Source organism: Periophthalmus magnuspinnatus, chromosome 13 (genome assembly GCF_009829125.3).
Source record: "Periophthalmus magnuspinnatus isolate fPerMag1 chromosome 13, fPerMag1.2.pri, whole genome shotgun sequence".
Lineage (NCBI taxonomy): Eukaryota > Metazoa > Chordata > Actinopteri > Gobiiformes > Gobiidae > Periophthalmus > Periophthalmus magnuspinnatus.
Window position 1 is genome coordinate 27,442,128 of NC_047138.1, and position 16,798 is coordinate 27,458,925.

The 16,798-nt window shown below is 39.6% G+C and overlaps 1 protein-coding gene across 1 annotated transcript in view; it reads left to right on the forward strand.

The window, feature by feature from the left end:
- The window catches only part of LOC117379870 (calsyntenin-2-like), a 463,825-nt gene that overhangs the window by 391,042 nt on the left and 55,985 nt on the right, over positions 1-16,798 (forward strand). Inside the window, exon 9 of the mRNA XM_055225785.1 lies at positions 14,203-14,365. Coding sequence (XP_055081760.1) covers positions 14,203-14,365 — 163 coding nt within the window. The remainder of the gene's footprint in view (positions 1-14,202; positions 14,366-16,798) is intronic.

The window sequence follows — 16,798 nt, forward strand, 5'->3', positions numbered from 1 at the left end:
TTTAGTCCAGGTTTAGTCCAGGTTTAATCCAGGTTTAGTCCAGGTTTAGTCCAGGTTTAGTCCAGGTTTAGTCCATGTTTAGTCCAGGTTTAATCCAGGTTTAATCCAGGTTTAATCCAGGTTTAGTCCAGGTTTACTCCAGGTTTGTCCAGGTTTGATCTAGGTTTAGTCCAGGTTTTGATACTTTCTACATTGCACACACATATGGATGACATCAAATATATGAAGTAAGGCATATGGAATTATGTAGTAAGTAAACGTTTAATATTTGTACTTCATATTTTTTCAAAGTAGCCACCCTTTGCTTTGTCGAAAAATATGCAGTAAAGTAAGTTAATAGTAAAATTTGTCAAGTGGACAAAGCGGTGTAGGAGTGAAGACGTTTTGCTGCTCATCCAAGCCGCTGGTCAGATTACTGTTGTACACTGCCTCGTTTGTAGGCTTGGTTTACCCTAAGTGTGCACTGTGCCTAAATCGTACTTAGCATAGTCATTCCAGCCCCTAATGAGTGATTTCACACCTATTGGCATACTGGCTATCCCTATTGTTTTCTTTGTTTTGCTTTGAGTCTGAGGATGGAGTCATAGATGGGGGATAGATGATGTCTGAGGCTTCTTATGCAAAGATGGATTGTGTTCCCTAACAAAAATACATTTTCTTTGCCTAAGATCTGTACCTCACTATCTTCAAAGGAGTGGTTAGTGGCTTTGAGATGGAGATGTACAGCAGACTGGGGTCCTGAGGAGCTCTTGCGACAGTGTTGGTACATTCTCTTATGTCTTCTTATGTCTTCAGTCCTACAACATTTTATCCAGTTGACAGATTTTGTATTTTTCTTTTGTTAAGACCTGGACAACTGAGGGATTACACGGATATAGAGTTAGCTAACTTTTTGCTTTACTACATAATTCATTTTTTTAGTTAAATAACAAAAGCAGAGAGTGAGCACTTTGAGGATTTTAAGGTAACGTCTAGGTAACGTACCACCTCCAGACAGTTACACAGTGTACCTTTAAATATCTCAACTGCAACAAATTACTTTGCAAAGGTAGTCCAAAAATATCTTAATTATAAAAACCTGAATCCCAGAGATCAGTGAAAAAGCACATCTAAGCCAACAGGAGGATAAAAGTACCTGCATCATTCCCTTTGTGAGCTCCCTTCTACACTAAGGCCTGTGTGTAGGATCTGAACACCTTTGATAGCCGTTAAAGGTGGGAACAAAAAGCCAAAATAAGAGAAACTAACGGCTCGGTAAAAGCCCCAGCGCTAGCCCATTCATCATATTAATCTGCTCCAAATTGGCTCTGCAAATATCTCTCGCTACCCTTCGCCCTCCTGGTCCCTACTAGCTTTTTTGTGGTTAAATGAAAGTCTAAAACCTTATCCGTACCCAAATTGCATCGCTGAGAGAAAAAGCAAGATAGGAGGGAGAAGAGAAAGTTGCAGAGGCTTGGTTGGGGTTACTTCCTGGATTGAGGGCGGTTGTCAGTTGAAGATTTATGGTCTGGCTCATAGACTGACCCGTATCGTTGTAGTGGAGGTGGTAGGGGATGAGAGAAGCAGATGATCCGAAAAAGAAGCTGCGATCGGGGGCAGAAGTTGGCATAAAGGCGGGTGCCGTGGTAGTTTTGGAGTGGGAGGCTAGGCTGAGACACTGTAATCACATACAAAGGTGATGGATGGTTTCATGGCATTGGGTGAGTTGGCACATTGCAGACGCCTTACAGCAGTTTGTTTTGTTTTGTCAATCGTTCTGGCAGGTTTCTGAGTCTACAGAGGATCGGTTTGACTCATAGACTGTATATATAAATGGACATTGCTAACCTGCTAGCCACCACATTGCAAATAGAAAGAGAGCATGGGCTCGCTTCCAGCTCCAACGCCTCTGGCTCCAAATCACTTTACATTGGAAAACTGTCACTCCTCTCTCTGTAACTACTGCTGTCAGGTGCGTCGTTTTGGTCTTAAAATGTTCATATTGGCGCGCTTGATTCTGGTATCTTTATTTCAGTATTGTGTCTGATACCAATGAGAAAACAGAACTAGTTCATCTAGACTACACTTTGCAGCAGTCTAAAGTTATTCCTAACTTACTTTTTGCACTCCTACTAGCATGGTGCTCTTCCTGATTCTCGGACAATAAAATGCTGTATAGTTAGATGAAGACAGTACACAGCTGGGTTATTTTGAAAGAGGTTGACAGTAGCTCAGTTGGTAGAACGTTTGTCCCCTGATCCGAAAGTTGGCGGTTTGAATCCTGCTCTTGACATAAACACCATTAGTTGAGCGGTTAGGTCCTTGGGCAAACCACTTAACCCACCTCGCTCCCAGTGTCTGTGTACACTGTTGTATGAATGTGTGTGTGACTGGGTGAGTGGTTCCTTGATGTAAAGCGCTTGAAGGTGCCTTGAAGGTGGAAAAGCGCTATATTAAAATGTGACCATTTACCAAGAGCTGCTTATACAATAGATCTGTACTGGGGCAAGACGCATTTTGCTCAGATACATCGCAAAAAAAAAACAAGTACAGGCCCTTTAAACATCGATATGTTTGCATGAGAATCCATACTTTTATATATCTGTAGTTGTGTTCACAGTTCGAATCCCGCTCTCGACGTAAACATCATCGGTTGAGCGGTCAAATCCACCGACCCTCTGGTTGGCGGTGCGATCCCACCTCCCACAAACGAATACTGTCATTGTGTCCTCGGGTAAGACACAGCGTCTGCATACACTAGTTTCCAATACCTCAGTATCAATATCGTTAAGTTAGTTTCGAACTGCCCATCTCAGACTTGTCATATATAGTTGGTATTTTCAGCGGTGTGTGTGTAAGTTTGTGTGTGTGTGTGTAATCGTGCGGTGTTGAAGAGGTCGTTTTGCTGTTGACTTTGCGTCTCTCCCGGGAGCTGTGCAGTAATTGCCACTTTAATTAGTCACTTTTGCCACTCAGTAATTCATATCCACCTTTGAGTGCATCTGCAGCGGACATGTACACAACACGAGTGGTCTACCGCATCATCACCAACAAAAGCGCTCACTTTCTTATAATTGTGTCTTCTGTTAGGGTAATTACAGGCTCTTAGAAAAGCACTTTGGGATTGACGTGATAATGGTTTACATGTTGACAACGAGCTGACAATGATTTATGGCCAATATGAGTTAGCAAACAGCACTTTGGCTAATGAATGCAATGGCTAAGTATTTCCCAGCGCTCATGCTAAGAGATTTGGCGAAGATGTTACAAGTATAATTATGGGCACATGGAAAACAACAAACATCTTGGCTAATTTAACAAGGACATTTCATATCTGCTCTTATGTTGAGGTTCTCGTTACGGTTTTGCTAGTAAAAAAAATGGGTTTGTACCAGAACTTTCAAGTGACAATTATGCTGTCGTTACAATCTGAGTAGTTTTCACACAAAATACCAACAAAGAGCACTGCCAGTTTAAAACCAACTCTATACCAGGTCTATAATAGGACTATTCTAGGTCTAATCTAGGCCTAAACCCAGTCTAAAAGTGGACTACAGCATGTCGCAGTGGTTCTAACCAAGAAATGACCCAAAGGAGGATTGAAATACCACCAAACGGAAATGGTTTGTTGTATAATTTGTTCTATTTACTGATTTGCATGTGAGAAATTTGGATCTTTCACAAAAGCTATTGTATTCTTAGTACATATGGTTACAGTGTGGTGAGTGGTTCTCTGCAATGAGGTTTTGGGTTAGATTCCAGCATTCGTCAACCAAAACTGTCTCCTTCAATATTCCAATATATTCTCTTAGTAAAATGATATGATAAGTTTGTCATTTTGTTTTGAATTTTGAGTGACAGTTCAGGAAACATCTTTTTACCCATTTGTTAGACAATAATGTGCTATATAAATAAATTGGATTGAATTGTAACGGTGACTCACGCTCATGCCTCACATCAAGAAAGTCTCAGGTTCTCAGGATACCGTCAACACCCAAAACGTGCACATAAACAGACCTCTTATATCTAAAAGTATCTCCACATCGTGCAGCTCGGCCACGACCGTCGCAGCAGCTGTTCGCCCGAATGCGAGCCGCTCCACATCCTGTGCATGGGCAGAGCTGCAGCCGTCTATTTTATTCTCCACCAGTGTCCGGCCAGATCCAGCTCTATAGTTCAGGATGCACCAAACAAGAAAGAGAACTTGAGCTGCATCTGGATATACAAAGTAAATACACTACTGGGCTCAGTAAGCTGTTAACTGTCACTTTGTGTCACTGAAACGCCACAGTGTAAAAGCTTTATTGGACTCACTCAACAGTTTAATCCCGAATTACCAGCATGGTGGAGATAAACACATGTAAACTGATGTGAGCTACAGAGCACTCTCATTTACACAGTATTTATCTGCACTTCTGTTTTAGGGTAAAGTTATTTTGGTCTAAGTGAAGGCTTTTATTTCACAAACACAGGCTGCCCTTCTCAGGCTCCTTAGGGCTCCTCGGGGCCCTGTTCAGCAGACTAGAGTGAGGACAGTGGTCGAGGGGTTGTGACTTCTGCCGGAGGGGGGCTGTAGCGCTGGGGAGTTGAGCTGCATGATGTGGAATCAGCCTGTTAAGGTCACTGTGTGCTGTCTGTATGCAATTATAAAACAGTTTTATCATTTACAAACCAGGAGACAAAATTATGGTACACTTTTAGTATGTTAGTTGTTGTCAGCATTACCATGACGGCAAAACTCCGCCCTCATCTTTGGTAGCTGTGAAAAGCACTTATAAACTGATATGATGATGAATAATTAAGATGCTCAGAATGACAGGAATGTGAGGAATAACTTTGGACCACTGCAAACAGTTTATAGTGAACTTAAAATGAACCCTTTTTAAGTAAAACTCAGATACTGTGCCTTGCTCTTTGCTTTCCCGTTACTTTTTGTACTGATTAGAACCTAAGAATCCTGTCGATTGTTGCAGTTTTGTAAGATCTCTGCAGTAAGTTTCTCATCTCCTCCATGGCTCCTCCTCCTCCTCTCCAAAAGTCACCTTGCCTCCAACACTCATCAATCTCTGTGTGAGTCTCCCTCCATCACTGCATGCTCCCTCCTCCACCAAACTGACCAGACTTTAGATGTTTTCTGCACCTCTATCACAATGGCAATAATAATACATGTGACTGATGTGATATATATGGTCATTACAGTATAAAGTTTATATTAGCATAAGTACCAATAGAGTACACATTTCTATCTCAATAGTCAATGGTCGTGCCCAGACCTGGAGAAATGGCTTAGGTTGATGGTTTGAATTCCACACCACCATTACATGCTATAATTATAAAGTACTGTAAAGATTTTGCAACCACATACTTCACTATAATGTACTGCAACCATCGACTGCATAGAGAAGTGGACTAAGTGAGTGTGTCGTCACCCATAGCGTTCAGCTCCAGTCACATGAAGCTCATCGAGGCTAGCGGTTATAGAGGCCATTTTGGAGATGAGTTTCACATTTGGAATTCCAACTGTGACTATTACAGCAACCAAAGAGCCAGTCTGGAAACAGGCTGCTGAAGGTAACGTCCCTTCCCACCGAGCTATGTCTAGTTCAAGGATCAGCAACCTTTAACACCCAAAGAGACATTTAGATCCGGTTTCCATGGAAAAGAAAACAGCCGCAAATATTTTTTGACATCTAAAGGGAAGATAACACTGTATATATACATACATTTACACACACACACACATATACACACGTGGACAAAATTGTTGCTACCCTTTGGTTAATGAAAGAAAAACTCACAATAGTCACAGAAATAAATTGAATCTGACAAAAAGTAATAATAAATAAACATTCTATGAAATTTAACCAATGAAAGTCAGACATTGCTTTTTAACCATGCTTAAACAGAATTATTTAAAACAATAAACTCATGAAACAGACCTGGACAAAAATGAATCATGAATCAGTGCTAGTGCAGCCTATGCAGCTCGGTGCAGAGTTTTCACATTCCCAAGGCATGTGCAGTTATCCATGAATTTTACAATGACCTTGTGAATTTTGTTACTATTTTTTTAGTGTTTTTCAGTTGTGTCACCAATATGCCGATGAAAACACAGGCTACCCACGTTCAGTTGTGATTGTATTTTAAAACCATTATGACCTCAACCACACAAAAAAATAAAATAAAAATATCCAGTAATTCGTATGACAACGACGCAGCTCTCCACAGGACTGGGTGGTTCTCCTCCTCCTCGCGCCCTCCGACCTGATTGAGTGTGTACTGTATGTAATCCATTTTAAGCACAGTCTGATCCAGCAGAGGAGCCTTTGATAAATGACACCTCCTTCACAATCACAGGGAAAGGCGTCTAAATGCCACAGATTACATTAAAGGGCCCGTATTACGCTGTTTTCTGATCTATGTTATAATGTCGTTTCGTCATCACAAACAGACCTGGAGTTGTGTTTTGTTTCATTCACACAAACCCTGCATATTTAGGCTGAGTTCTTCTTCACTCTGTTCCACGTTGGGATGTCATGTGGTAATACAGGAAGTGCTCCACTGTGTTTTTAAACTCCATACATCTTCACTAGAATCATGTGGATCATTTCAGCTCTGGGACTGCCAATTGGGTTTGAGAGAGGGGAAAGAGAGGAGAGAGAAAGGGGGGAGAGAGAGAGTGAGAGGGGAGAGAGAGAGGAGCGAGAGGCAGGAGAGGGAGGAGAGGCAGGAGAGGCAGGAGAGAGAGAGGGGGGGGCAGAAGAGAGAGGCAGGAGAGAGAGAGGTAGGAGAGAGTGAAAGGCAGCAGACAGCAGAGCGGAGAGAGAGGGAGGAGAAACAGAGAGGGGGAGAAAGGCGGGAAAGAGGGGAGAGAGGGTTAGGAGAAAGAAGGGAGAGAGAGCAGGAGAGAGAGTGAGAGAGAGAGCGGCGGGAAAGAGAGAGGGGAGAGGGGCAGGAGAGAGTGAAGGGAGAGGCAAGAGAGAGGAAGGAGAGAGAGAGGCAGGAGAGAGGGAAGAGAGAGGCAGTAGAGAGGAGAGAGAGAGGCAGAAAAGAGGGTTACAAGAGAGAAGAGAGAGAAGCAGGAGAGAGGCAGGAGAGAGAGAGAGGCAGGAGAGAGGAGAGAGGCAGGAGAGAGGCAGGGGAGAGGAGAGAGGCAGGAGAGAGGAGAGAGGCAGGAGAGAGGCAGGGGAGAGGAGAGAGGCAGGAGAGAGGAGAGAGGCAGGAGAGGGGGTGGGAGCGAAGCGACAGCGACATTCTTCTATTGTTAAGTATTGAAAACAACTTCTACTCATCTGCTGTCTTCATGGGGCAAATACTAAACCTTAAAACATGCCAACTGTGATCTTCTTCTAAGCGCAGATAAAGTTCAGTTTGAATCATTTTAGATTTGAGTGCCACATTTATCACAGTTGACCACAGTATTTTATTGCATTTTTGTGGGATTTTTTTGTGTTTTTTTTTTTTTTTCATGTTGCATTTTCTGTCTTGTAAAGCACTTTGTAAACTGTTTTTAAAAGGTGCTATATAAGTAAATATTAATAGTATCAACTGAATGATTACCAAGTATTGAAGAACACATTATGCGCTTTTAACCACGACGCGTAACCACGTTATTAAAAACATACCTGGAGTTCTATTTCGCTCAATTTACGCTGGTTTCAGAAATCAATGGTATCTGAAAGGATATCAGCAGATGTCCGATTCTTCACTAGAAAAGTTGCATAGTGCACCTTTATTAGAGTTTGAGTAGGGCCAAATATTGATGTCTTGACAACTCCAAAACTACTGCTCTCAGGCTTCCAGAAACAGAGTCACCTTTGTGCCCTTAAAAGCTCCAATCACACCATCTCTTTCCATTTTCCGCCTCAATCATATCCATTCTTCTATCTGCCTCCTCCATCTTGTGTTTGAAGTCGGGAGGTCAGGGCAGGTGATACATCTCTAAAAGACTTTCAACTCCAAAAGCACTCATTGCGGCGCCTCCCACTGTCTACAAATGGAAAGACAGGCACAACAGACGAGAAGCTGCCAAACAAAACCACAACACACAAACGTATAGGAGGAGAGGGGGCACGCTACAATTTCGTTTTCTTCACAGCGTCGTCTGCCCCCAGAGATCCCGCCAAATCTTTGATGTTCGAAATACAAGGCTCTACCTCCCCCTCCATCTTTCCTCTGGTGTTCCTCCCTCTAACTTTTGGTTTTGTTATTATTTATTTCATTTTCTTCTCTGTCAATTTGCATCAAACTGAATAAAACAGAGAGATGAGGGAAGATAAAACTTTTTGCTTTCAGAGGCAAAAGAGGCTGTGCTGCATCTTTGAAGTTCATAAGAGAGACTCAGAATGCATGATATTTTATTTTGTAGAAAGTTACGTGAAATACGGTTGCATTTTCAAGTTGCAGGATTTTGTGCAGAAATAAAAATCTAAACTTTCATTGGAATTTGCAGCTCGAAATGTAATAAATGTCATAGCTGTTATTATGGACTTATATTTTAAACATTTATACTTCACAAAAACTGTCATATTGCTCCCTTAATGTGCCAAATTTATGCTTTCTACATGCGCTTTGCTCATTAGGCCCGGCAAGATAAAATCCATAGACTTTTAGTTTGTATTTTACAAAAAAATGTACCTAGTTTTTCCTGGTTTTTGTCATTTTTGTGAAGAATATAATTGATTTTCTAGTTGGACATGGGCAGCAGATTTGACATACGCAGAGTTATGTTACCTAGCAACCACAATGATAATAAGAGCCAAACCTGTCTAAATTACACAATAGTGATGATTTGACAAAAACACATGAATTTAAACACTTTTATTTTGTTAACTGAATGTTTTTATTTCTTTAAAAAAAAAAAAAAAAAATGCCTTACAGATTTAGCCATTCCAATTTTTAGTATTGAATCAAATATTTTTTTCCTCATAAAGAATATCATAAGCAGAGGTGGGTAGTCATCAGAGTAACTTTTTGAAGAAATTATACTTTTCAAAGTACTCTTCTAGTAGTATTATGATTAGTAGTATTTTTTTTATCAAAGTAACGGTACTCAAATAAAGGTTTCGTTTGCTCTTCCCACTGTGAGTACGTGTACACATGACAAAAGCTTTGTGTCGATAATATGAAATGATTTGTGTTTCTCGCTCTTTAGATATAATGTACTTTTTCACATATTTGTCTTTCTAGCTACATGAAATTATAAATAATATGTTATCTCCCGTTACTCCACTCTACTCCCATTCTCTAACTTGAGTAGTACATTTCCCAAATACTTTTTTACGCTGACTGACTTGGACCACTTAGTTTGTACTTCTACTTGAATAGTATTATGTTGAAGTAAAGTTACTCTTACTTGAGTACAATTTACCCACCCACTTTACCCACCTCTCTGTATAAGCAGAATTTGTGCTCTCTACATATGTCGTCTTGCTGAACTGTGAAGAAAAAGTTCCCAAACAAAACATTTTTACTTTGAATCCTGCTGTACAAAATGGAAAAAAGTTTATTTTTAGCTAACCTCCGGTCATCTATACTCTCTGGAATGAAAACCTGGCATTCAGTATTTGATTTAACACCAAACCTGTTTTATTTCTGAGTTATTTCTAGGTTTTTAGGTGTAGTTTTTATTTCTCCCCACACAGCCCAACCATGTCCAGCTGGATTCTCTCATGTGTGACTACAGACACCTGCTCCGATCATGACTGAAACAGGAGGACCAAACTCTACTTTCTCTCTATCATCTCAATTAAAATAGCCAAGTGTAAATATGAACATTTGGACAGGACAAAAAATATAATGAGAGATTGTCAATGAAAAATCACAGCCAAGATTCACAGCTCCCAAAAGCACGATGCTGTTGCTCCTCTCACAAATACAAGCTGCGTGCCACAAACAGAGATTAAGGAAATAAGAAAGTAGTTAATACAAATGGAGCGTAACAGTTTGAACGCTGAAATGAAAAGACAAAACCCAGAATGAAACTAATCAATACTAAAACTAGCATAAAAGCAACACGGTCAATCAAACCTGTTGCTAAATCTAAACGGAGCGACCTCAGGGTAAGAAGGTGCCTGATTTGTCTGTTATTAGTCATATCTTGAATCACGCGCAAAATAGCGAAATAAAAACCCCAGGATCATGCACGAATATTTTAAGACCAAAATGACCAGGCTGACAGCAGCAGTTACAGAGAGAGGGGCCACAGTTTTCCAATCTAAAGTGAATTGGAGTCGATGGAGCTGGAAGTGCGCCCATGACCACTTATTTGGAATGAGGTGGCTAGTGCATTAGCTTTGTCCATTTATATATACAGTCTATACAGTCTTAAAATATAAAAATATTTGAATTCCTGATATGAAACAGCTAAGTATAATACATAATAACAAGAAACTAGTAATTGTAGTTTTGTTAGCAATTGTATTTTTTATTTTTTTATTTTTTTTTGGTCACTGTTGTATTGAAATCGACTATTGAGCTTTCCTCTTATTGAAATCAAGTATTGATACTTTGCAGCTGATGTCATCAACATTTCCTGGGGGTGTGATGCTAACTGCAGACACTGCTCTGTCTGAGGCTCTGTTAGACTTTAGTGTCTTTAGTGTCTTTATTTGAACACAGTCAGACCATAAAGAACTGACTTAGCTCGAATTACAACAGGTGTGATGATTGTGTGCTGTTTAACAAGTCTCACAGATAAATTTACAGTCACAAGATAGCTAGCATTAGCCAACTGTTTTAAAGTTAGTCACTCACATCTTTTTAGTTGAAAATCAAATACATATACGGGACCATGAATGCTCTGATCATAAGCTTCTGAAAATGTTTTGTTTAAATGCATTTTGTGTTTTCTTGCATTTTCAAACTATCTTGAAATCTATTTGACAGTGTTTGCTAATTTGTACATTGTTTCTCCATGGTAACTGCTGAACATTCCACCATAGAGATCCATGTAAAACACCGCCAGCGTGATGACACTGCAAAGTATCAGTTGTTTTAGCTTGTATTGGTATTGTGACAAGACCCTTGCACAATACGTTGCACTTAAAATCACAATTTGAGCTGCCGCAATTATCAAAGCAAATGCTGCAGTTATTTAGATAATCAAATGTTCTCTGCAAAGAACAAAATGTCTTGTTTGAAAAACTCTATTGTTTAGACCTCTACAAACATTTTTGCAGACAAAAAGGAATTGGAAGTTCATACTTTAGTCTTCTCTCAGATGTGAATGCTAATCATAAAAATATATTTTATTTATTTAGCGCTTTTCTACACTGTCAAAGACGCTGCACAAAGACTACATTTAAAAAAAAAAAAACAAGGGGAGCAGACAAATACAGGCATAGTTATTACAATCAGGTTAAACATTAAAGGAGGTTCTAGATGGGTCTTAAGTCGTTTCTTGAAGGTGGACAGTTCAGTTTAGTCCTGGAGCTGTTGTGATAGACAGAGTGCTACCTTTTAAGCAAACTTAGCCAATCTAATCTAATACCATAACTTATACCTTTGTTTTAATGTGCATTAATTCAGTATCTTTTGATTTGCCACTTTGGACTGAATTCCGATTCATATTCATATTAACTCTACATTTGCAATGACCTTAGAGTTTACTTCTCTAGATGTACATTGAAAGCTGATGCAGATACTGTGAATCTAGGTCATTTTACTGTAGAAAATCCCACTGTATACATCATTTAGGCAAAACATTCAATATGCAGAATGCAAATTATCTTCAAGAAAGGAGTCAAATTTTAATGTGTTTCTCATTTCTGTGAGTACAACAAAATGACCCTGTATACTCACTCATCTTCACGATAGTCTCTTCAAAGGGGCTATATTAGGCCTAGGACACACTGTTTGTGTATTTTACCCTACGCATGGATTACTGAAAGTAGAATCCAACCTTGTGATGTCATGAAGGGGTAGTTTTCAAGTTAACAGCTCCTTTTACCTTTAGTTCAGTAGAGGTTGGCAATTCCAGATCCAAAATCATTCAAATGATTCTACTGAAGGTGTATGGAGTTTAAGAACACAATGGAGCACTTCCTGTATTACCACATGACATCACAAGGTGGAAGAAAGTTTTTTTCTAAATATGCAGGGTTTGTGTGTTAAACATGTGTGAATAAAGTGTTTATCTTTTAAGTAATATGCAAAATAGAATTGAACCCACAACCTCTTCGCTCTGCTGCAGAAACCTGTCCGCCACCCGCTTGACTCCAAGGAGATATTGTAGCTTTGCCTGGAATGTTCCACAGTATGGTATTAAACCTAGCTATATTCACTTCAACAATCCAAACAGGTCAGATCAGTGGCGAAGCAAGCCTGCTCACAGTAAGAATGCATTATTTTTAAATGTATTCTTTTGATAAAAACCTGTGTAACTGAATAAGTGCAGTATAAATTTGCATCATGCTGGGGAACATTCCATGGAAAGCAAAAACATCTCCATGGAGACACATAAACAAGTGGATACCAACTGTTAGCGCTTTAAATAACCCAAGCTTCCAATTCTAATTCTGAAAAAGGTGCTGAGGACGAGATGTTTCACACTGAATAAACACGGCCGACGCATCAGTATAGCGTTAATGCATAGAGCACGATCATGTGACGCCCCCTCGAGCCAATCACAACACTGCATTTTAAATTCGACTCAGCACCAGACTATGCACATATGTATTTAGCAGATGTTCCAAACCATCTCCAGTATAAGCCAGCTGCCACAGAAAACCAAACCGATTGATTAGCGTTCCCATCTGCTATGCTGGCATTGTGTTAATAGGAAGCTAGCTTAGCAATCTTCATTACAGACTGGGGTTATGTGGGGCTAAGTGTCGCAAAGGCAATTTGAGAGAAGCAGTGGGAGAGTGGTTCGCACAATGGGAGCTGGCATGTCTCAAGTCTGCCGAGAAGTAAAGGAGAGATGGATATATTTGAGACAGGGAGTGACAGCGAGACAGCGGAAGACTGGCTCAGACAAATTAGGGCGTCAAACGAAAGCAGAATGGGTGAGAATGTCTAAGAAGGAAGTTTGCATAGTACTAACACTTCAAAAATATATGTTATGTACTCGATTAAAACTTGCATTTCTTCTGGATATCATCAGCCCTACTACCATGTTTGAAGAGCACATATTGGGCTTGTGTCTGCTCTATAGTTATAATCTATGTCAAATTTAGCTAAAACAACTTAATAAAAGAAACACTATTCGACGTGTATCACTGATTAGGAAAATAAAATTAAAGTGAGTACAGAGCATTGGTCGTATGCCATGTGGGTTCTTGAAAATAAGCGATTAAAGATTACTCACGAATCACTCCAAAAACTACTTCGAGAGGATAAACGAGAAGAAAACAACTGAATCATGGTTAAAAGCTCTGAAAAGTCGATTTTGCAGAATAGGTCTGCTTTAAAACTGCTATTACCGTGTAGCGAGCAAGCAGTTATATTTACTTGAGTTACTTGTTATATAAAAAGAAAATGTACATCTCAAAGTAATACTCAGGCATTACTTCTACTGTTACTTGAGTAATACATGGTACAGTGTAATAGTACTCTTACTAAGGCAAAGGTTTTGGTTACTCTTTCCATTGTGAGTAAATCTGCAAGTAGCTTTATGTTGACAATCTTTTGAAAATACCATGTGCAAAATATAATGTTTTGTTCTTAGTAGTAACAGTAGACTTGTCCTACTTACTGCTACCATTACTCCTACTTACTACTACTTTACCTTCAATTTAAGTTATAAATGACAAATATTTCTTCCCAAATTCTTTTTATGATTACTTAAGTAGTTCCTTGGACCACTATCTTGTACTTCTACTTGATTAATATTATTTTGAAGTTGCATATTTAACTATTGTAGTCATTAACTGGAGTATTTTTGATTACTACTCTTTATATGACTACTTCAATAACAGTATGATCAAAAATACAATTAGTCAATGTGATAGTATAGTTTTGTTTTGTTTTTTTGTTTGTTTTTGTTGGGGTTTTTTTGTCGGCAAAGGCATTGGGGATTAGTATTTTGAATATCACTATTGTACACTCTGCTTTTGTGTCCCTGGGCAAGGCACTCCTTTTTACAACACCATTTCCTCACTGCAACAAGAATGTGTTTTAAAGTGTTTATTTTCTGATCTTGGTTAAACTTTAAGCAGGACTGTGAAATGTAACTTTATTAGTTCTGTGTGTAAACTAACCCTACACCCCTTGTCTCCTCAGATCTGCGATAAGGAGTGGCATTACTACGTGCTCAATGTGGAGTTTCCGGTGGTGACTCTGTATGTGGATGGAGTGTCTTATGAGCCCTACCTGGTGACGGACGACTGGCCCATCCACCCGTCCCAGATCGACATGCAGCTCACTGTGGGCGCCTGCTGGCAAGGTACAAGCCCTACCCATATCTTATACCATGTCTTACTCACACTTATACTTAAAGAATCTATATTATGTATTAGTAAGAACCACTTTGAAGCTTCCCTTATACAAATTTACACAATCCCAGTTTTATTAAAAATGTGTTTTTGCAATGATAGTAATAAGCCATATTACTCTTAGGGGTGTTTCAGTGATCACTATAAAAAATGTAATCAGGTGTACACACGTCTCCTTCTCTGTCTCTTAGTCTCTGACCAGTTTTCATGGATCTATAAAAAAAAACATTATAAGACATTCCCCCTCAGTCCTGGGGTGAAATCAACTAGTGGCTGCTCCATTGGTACTGCAGCTCCCAGGAGCATGGGCCCAAAAAGAATTCTCCCATAGAGCACAGTGCATTTATGTGGGAATTCAATCTGTCCGTGTTCAGCTGACAGGGCATCTGCAGCTTTCAAAAAAAAGTCGGATTTTGTAGAGATTCTTCTGCATTCTGTCCGAAGTAATTGAGGACGTAAATGACCTTATTCAGCCCCACCCACTTTGTTTCCGTAAATGCAACAAAACCGTGCTTTCTTTGAGGTGACACTTCCAGTTAAGTGGGAATCCCGTTCCTTTCAGTGGAGAATTGGGAACAGTTTTGATCAAGTAGGTGATTTGCGTCAAATGTTCAATGTTTATGTACAACAACAAGTCAACACGGCTGTGTAGTCCGTATAGAACTTATTTGCTGTCAAGATTGGCAGGCTCATGCAAAAAATACAACCCAAATGACGATGGCAGCACCCACGGCAACTTCCAGAATAAGTTAGAGAAAATATGCCAATGAGCACAGCCGACGCCATCTTAGGTTCACCTTCCAGATTTAATTATACTTTCATGCCAGTTACCCACTCCTGCTCTAATCCATACTTCCAGGTTCAAAATAAGATGCAGGTCTATTTTGCTCAACTTCTGCTTTTGGGAGCAAAACTAATCAAGAAATGAAGTTGTTTAGAGGGCCTACATTTTAAGCACTATTGGTTAGTTTTTGAGAAATTATAGTGCACCTAGTTTAGCACAATCAACATTAAGCAATGCACCAATTTACAAGTGAAAAATTATTATTTTTAATCAGTTCATCAAGTTGAGATTTGAAATAAAACAGCGTTTACAAAAGTAAAAACAGATTAATTAATATTAATTCAAAAAGTAATCAGAATTATAAAACAGTAAAAAAAAATGTGACAGATTTGATTTTAGTTGATTTATTTCCAAATTGTTACTTAGTGCCCCACTGCTTAAGAATTCAGTCAGAAGAGTGAAGTAAAATAAAAGCTTTTTTTTTTGCCTCTATTGCACTAAACTACCTTGAAAAGTATGCATGCTTACAAAGAGCGGGTTCGCCTGTTCACAGAGCTTATGCGTGACTGGGCCTGGTGGAGGTCAGCCACCAGTCTCCATGGAGATGTTCTGCCTTTGCCTCAAACATTCCAAGAAATTATGTAAAACTTTTCTATCACCAACATAAACTGTATAAAGAAGTGGACTAAATGAGTGTCACGTCACTCATAGAGTTCGGCTCCAGTCAAATGAAGCTCATCGAGGCTAACAGTTATAGGGCGAATTTGGAGCAGGGTTCCATATTTGGAATTCCGACCGCGAGTATCTTAGCAACCAAAGAGCCAATCTGAAGCGAGGCTGTTGAAGGTAATGCCCCTTCCCGCCCGCAATGCAGGTTTAGCAGGGAGCGGGCACTTAGCAACTCTGTCAATGAAACCTGTTGCCAATGCTAGTGGGAGCAACCTCAGGGAAAGAAGGAAACTGATTTATCTGTTATTAATGTTGATATCTTTGTTTATGGACACAATAGCGAAAAATACCAAGGTTGTGTAGCGCAGGTTCACTGCAGCAGTTACAGAGAGAGGGGCCACAGTTTTTCAATGTAAACTGAACTGGAGCCAGAGTAGACAGAGCCAGAACCACGCCCACGAGCACATCCTATTTGAATCACGTTAGCTATGTCCATTTATATATACAGTCTATGATCTCCACAGAGAATTTTCGAAAGTTTGGTTTTAACTTTCTCCGTGCAAACATTCAGGTGGCTTACGTGTTGCTGATTTAATTTAACATGAGCAAGGCTTCAATTTGCAATTTGCTCTATAATTGCAACTTTATTTTTGGGTAAAGCCAAGGTAAAGTGCCTTTGGTGGTCTAAATGCATGAATCAAGTCACTCACTTTTCGACTTTGTTTTTCATCTTTTTTTCATAAATGTAGTAAATTATAGACTCATTTACAAAAATCAGTGAGATGGGTTTGATTTTGTGATTGAGATGGGGTTGAGAGCAGATGAAAAAGGAACTGAGCAGAGCACTTGTCTTGAATACGAGCACTTAATTTGGAGAAAAATGAAATTCCGCTTCTGCACTTGACCAGTCAGAGCCATGGAAAAAGATGAA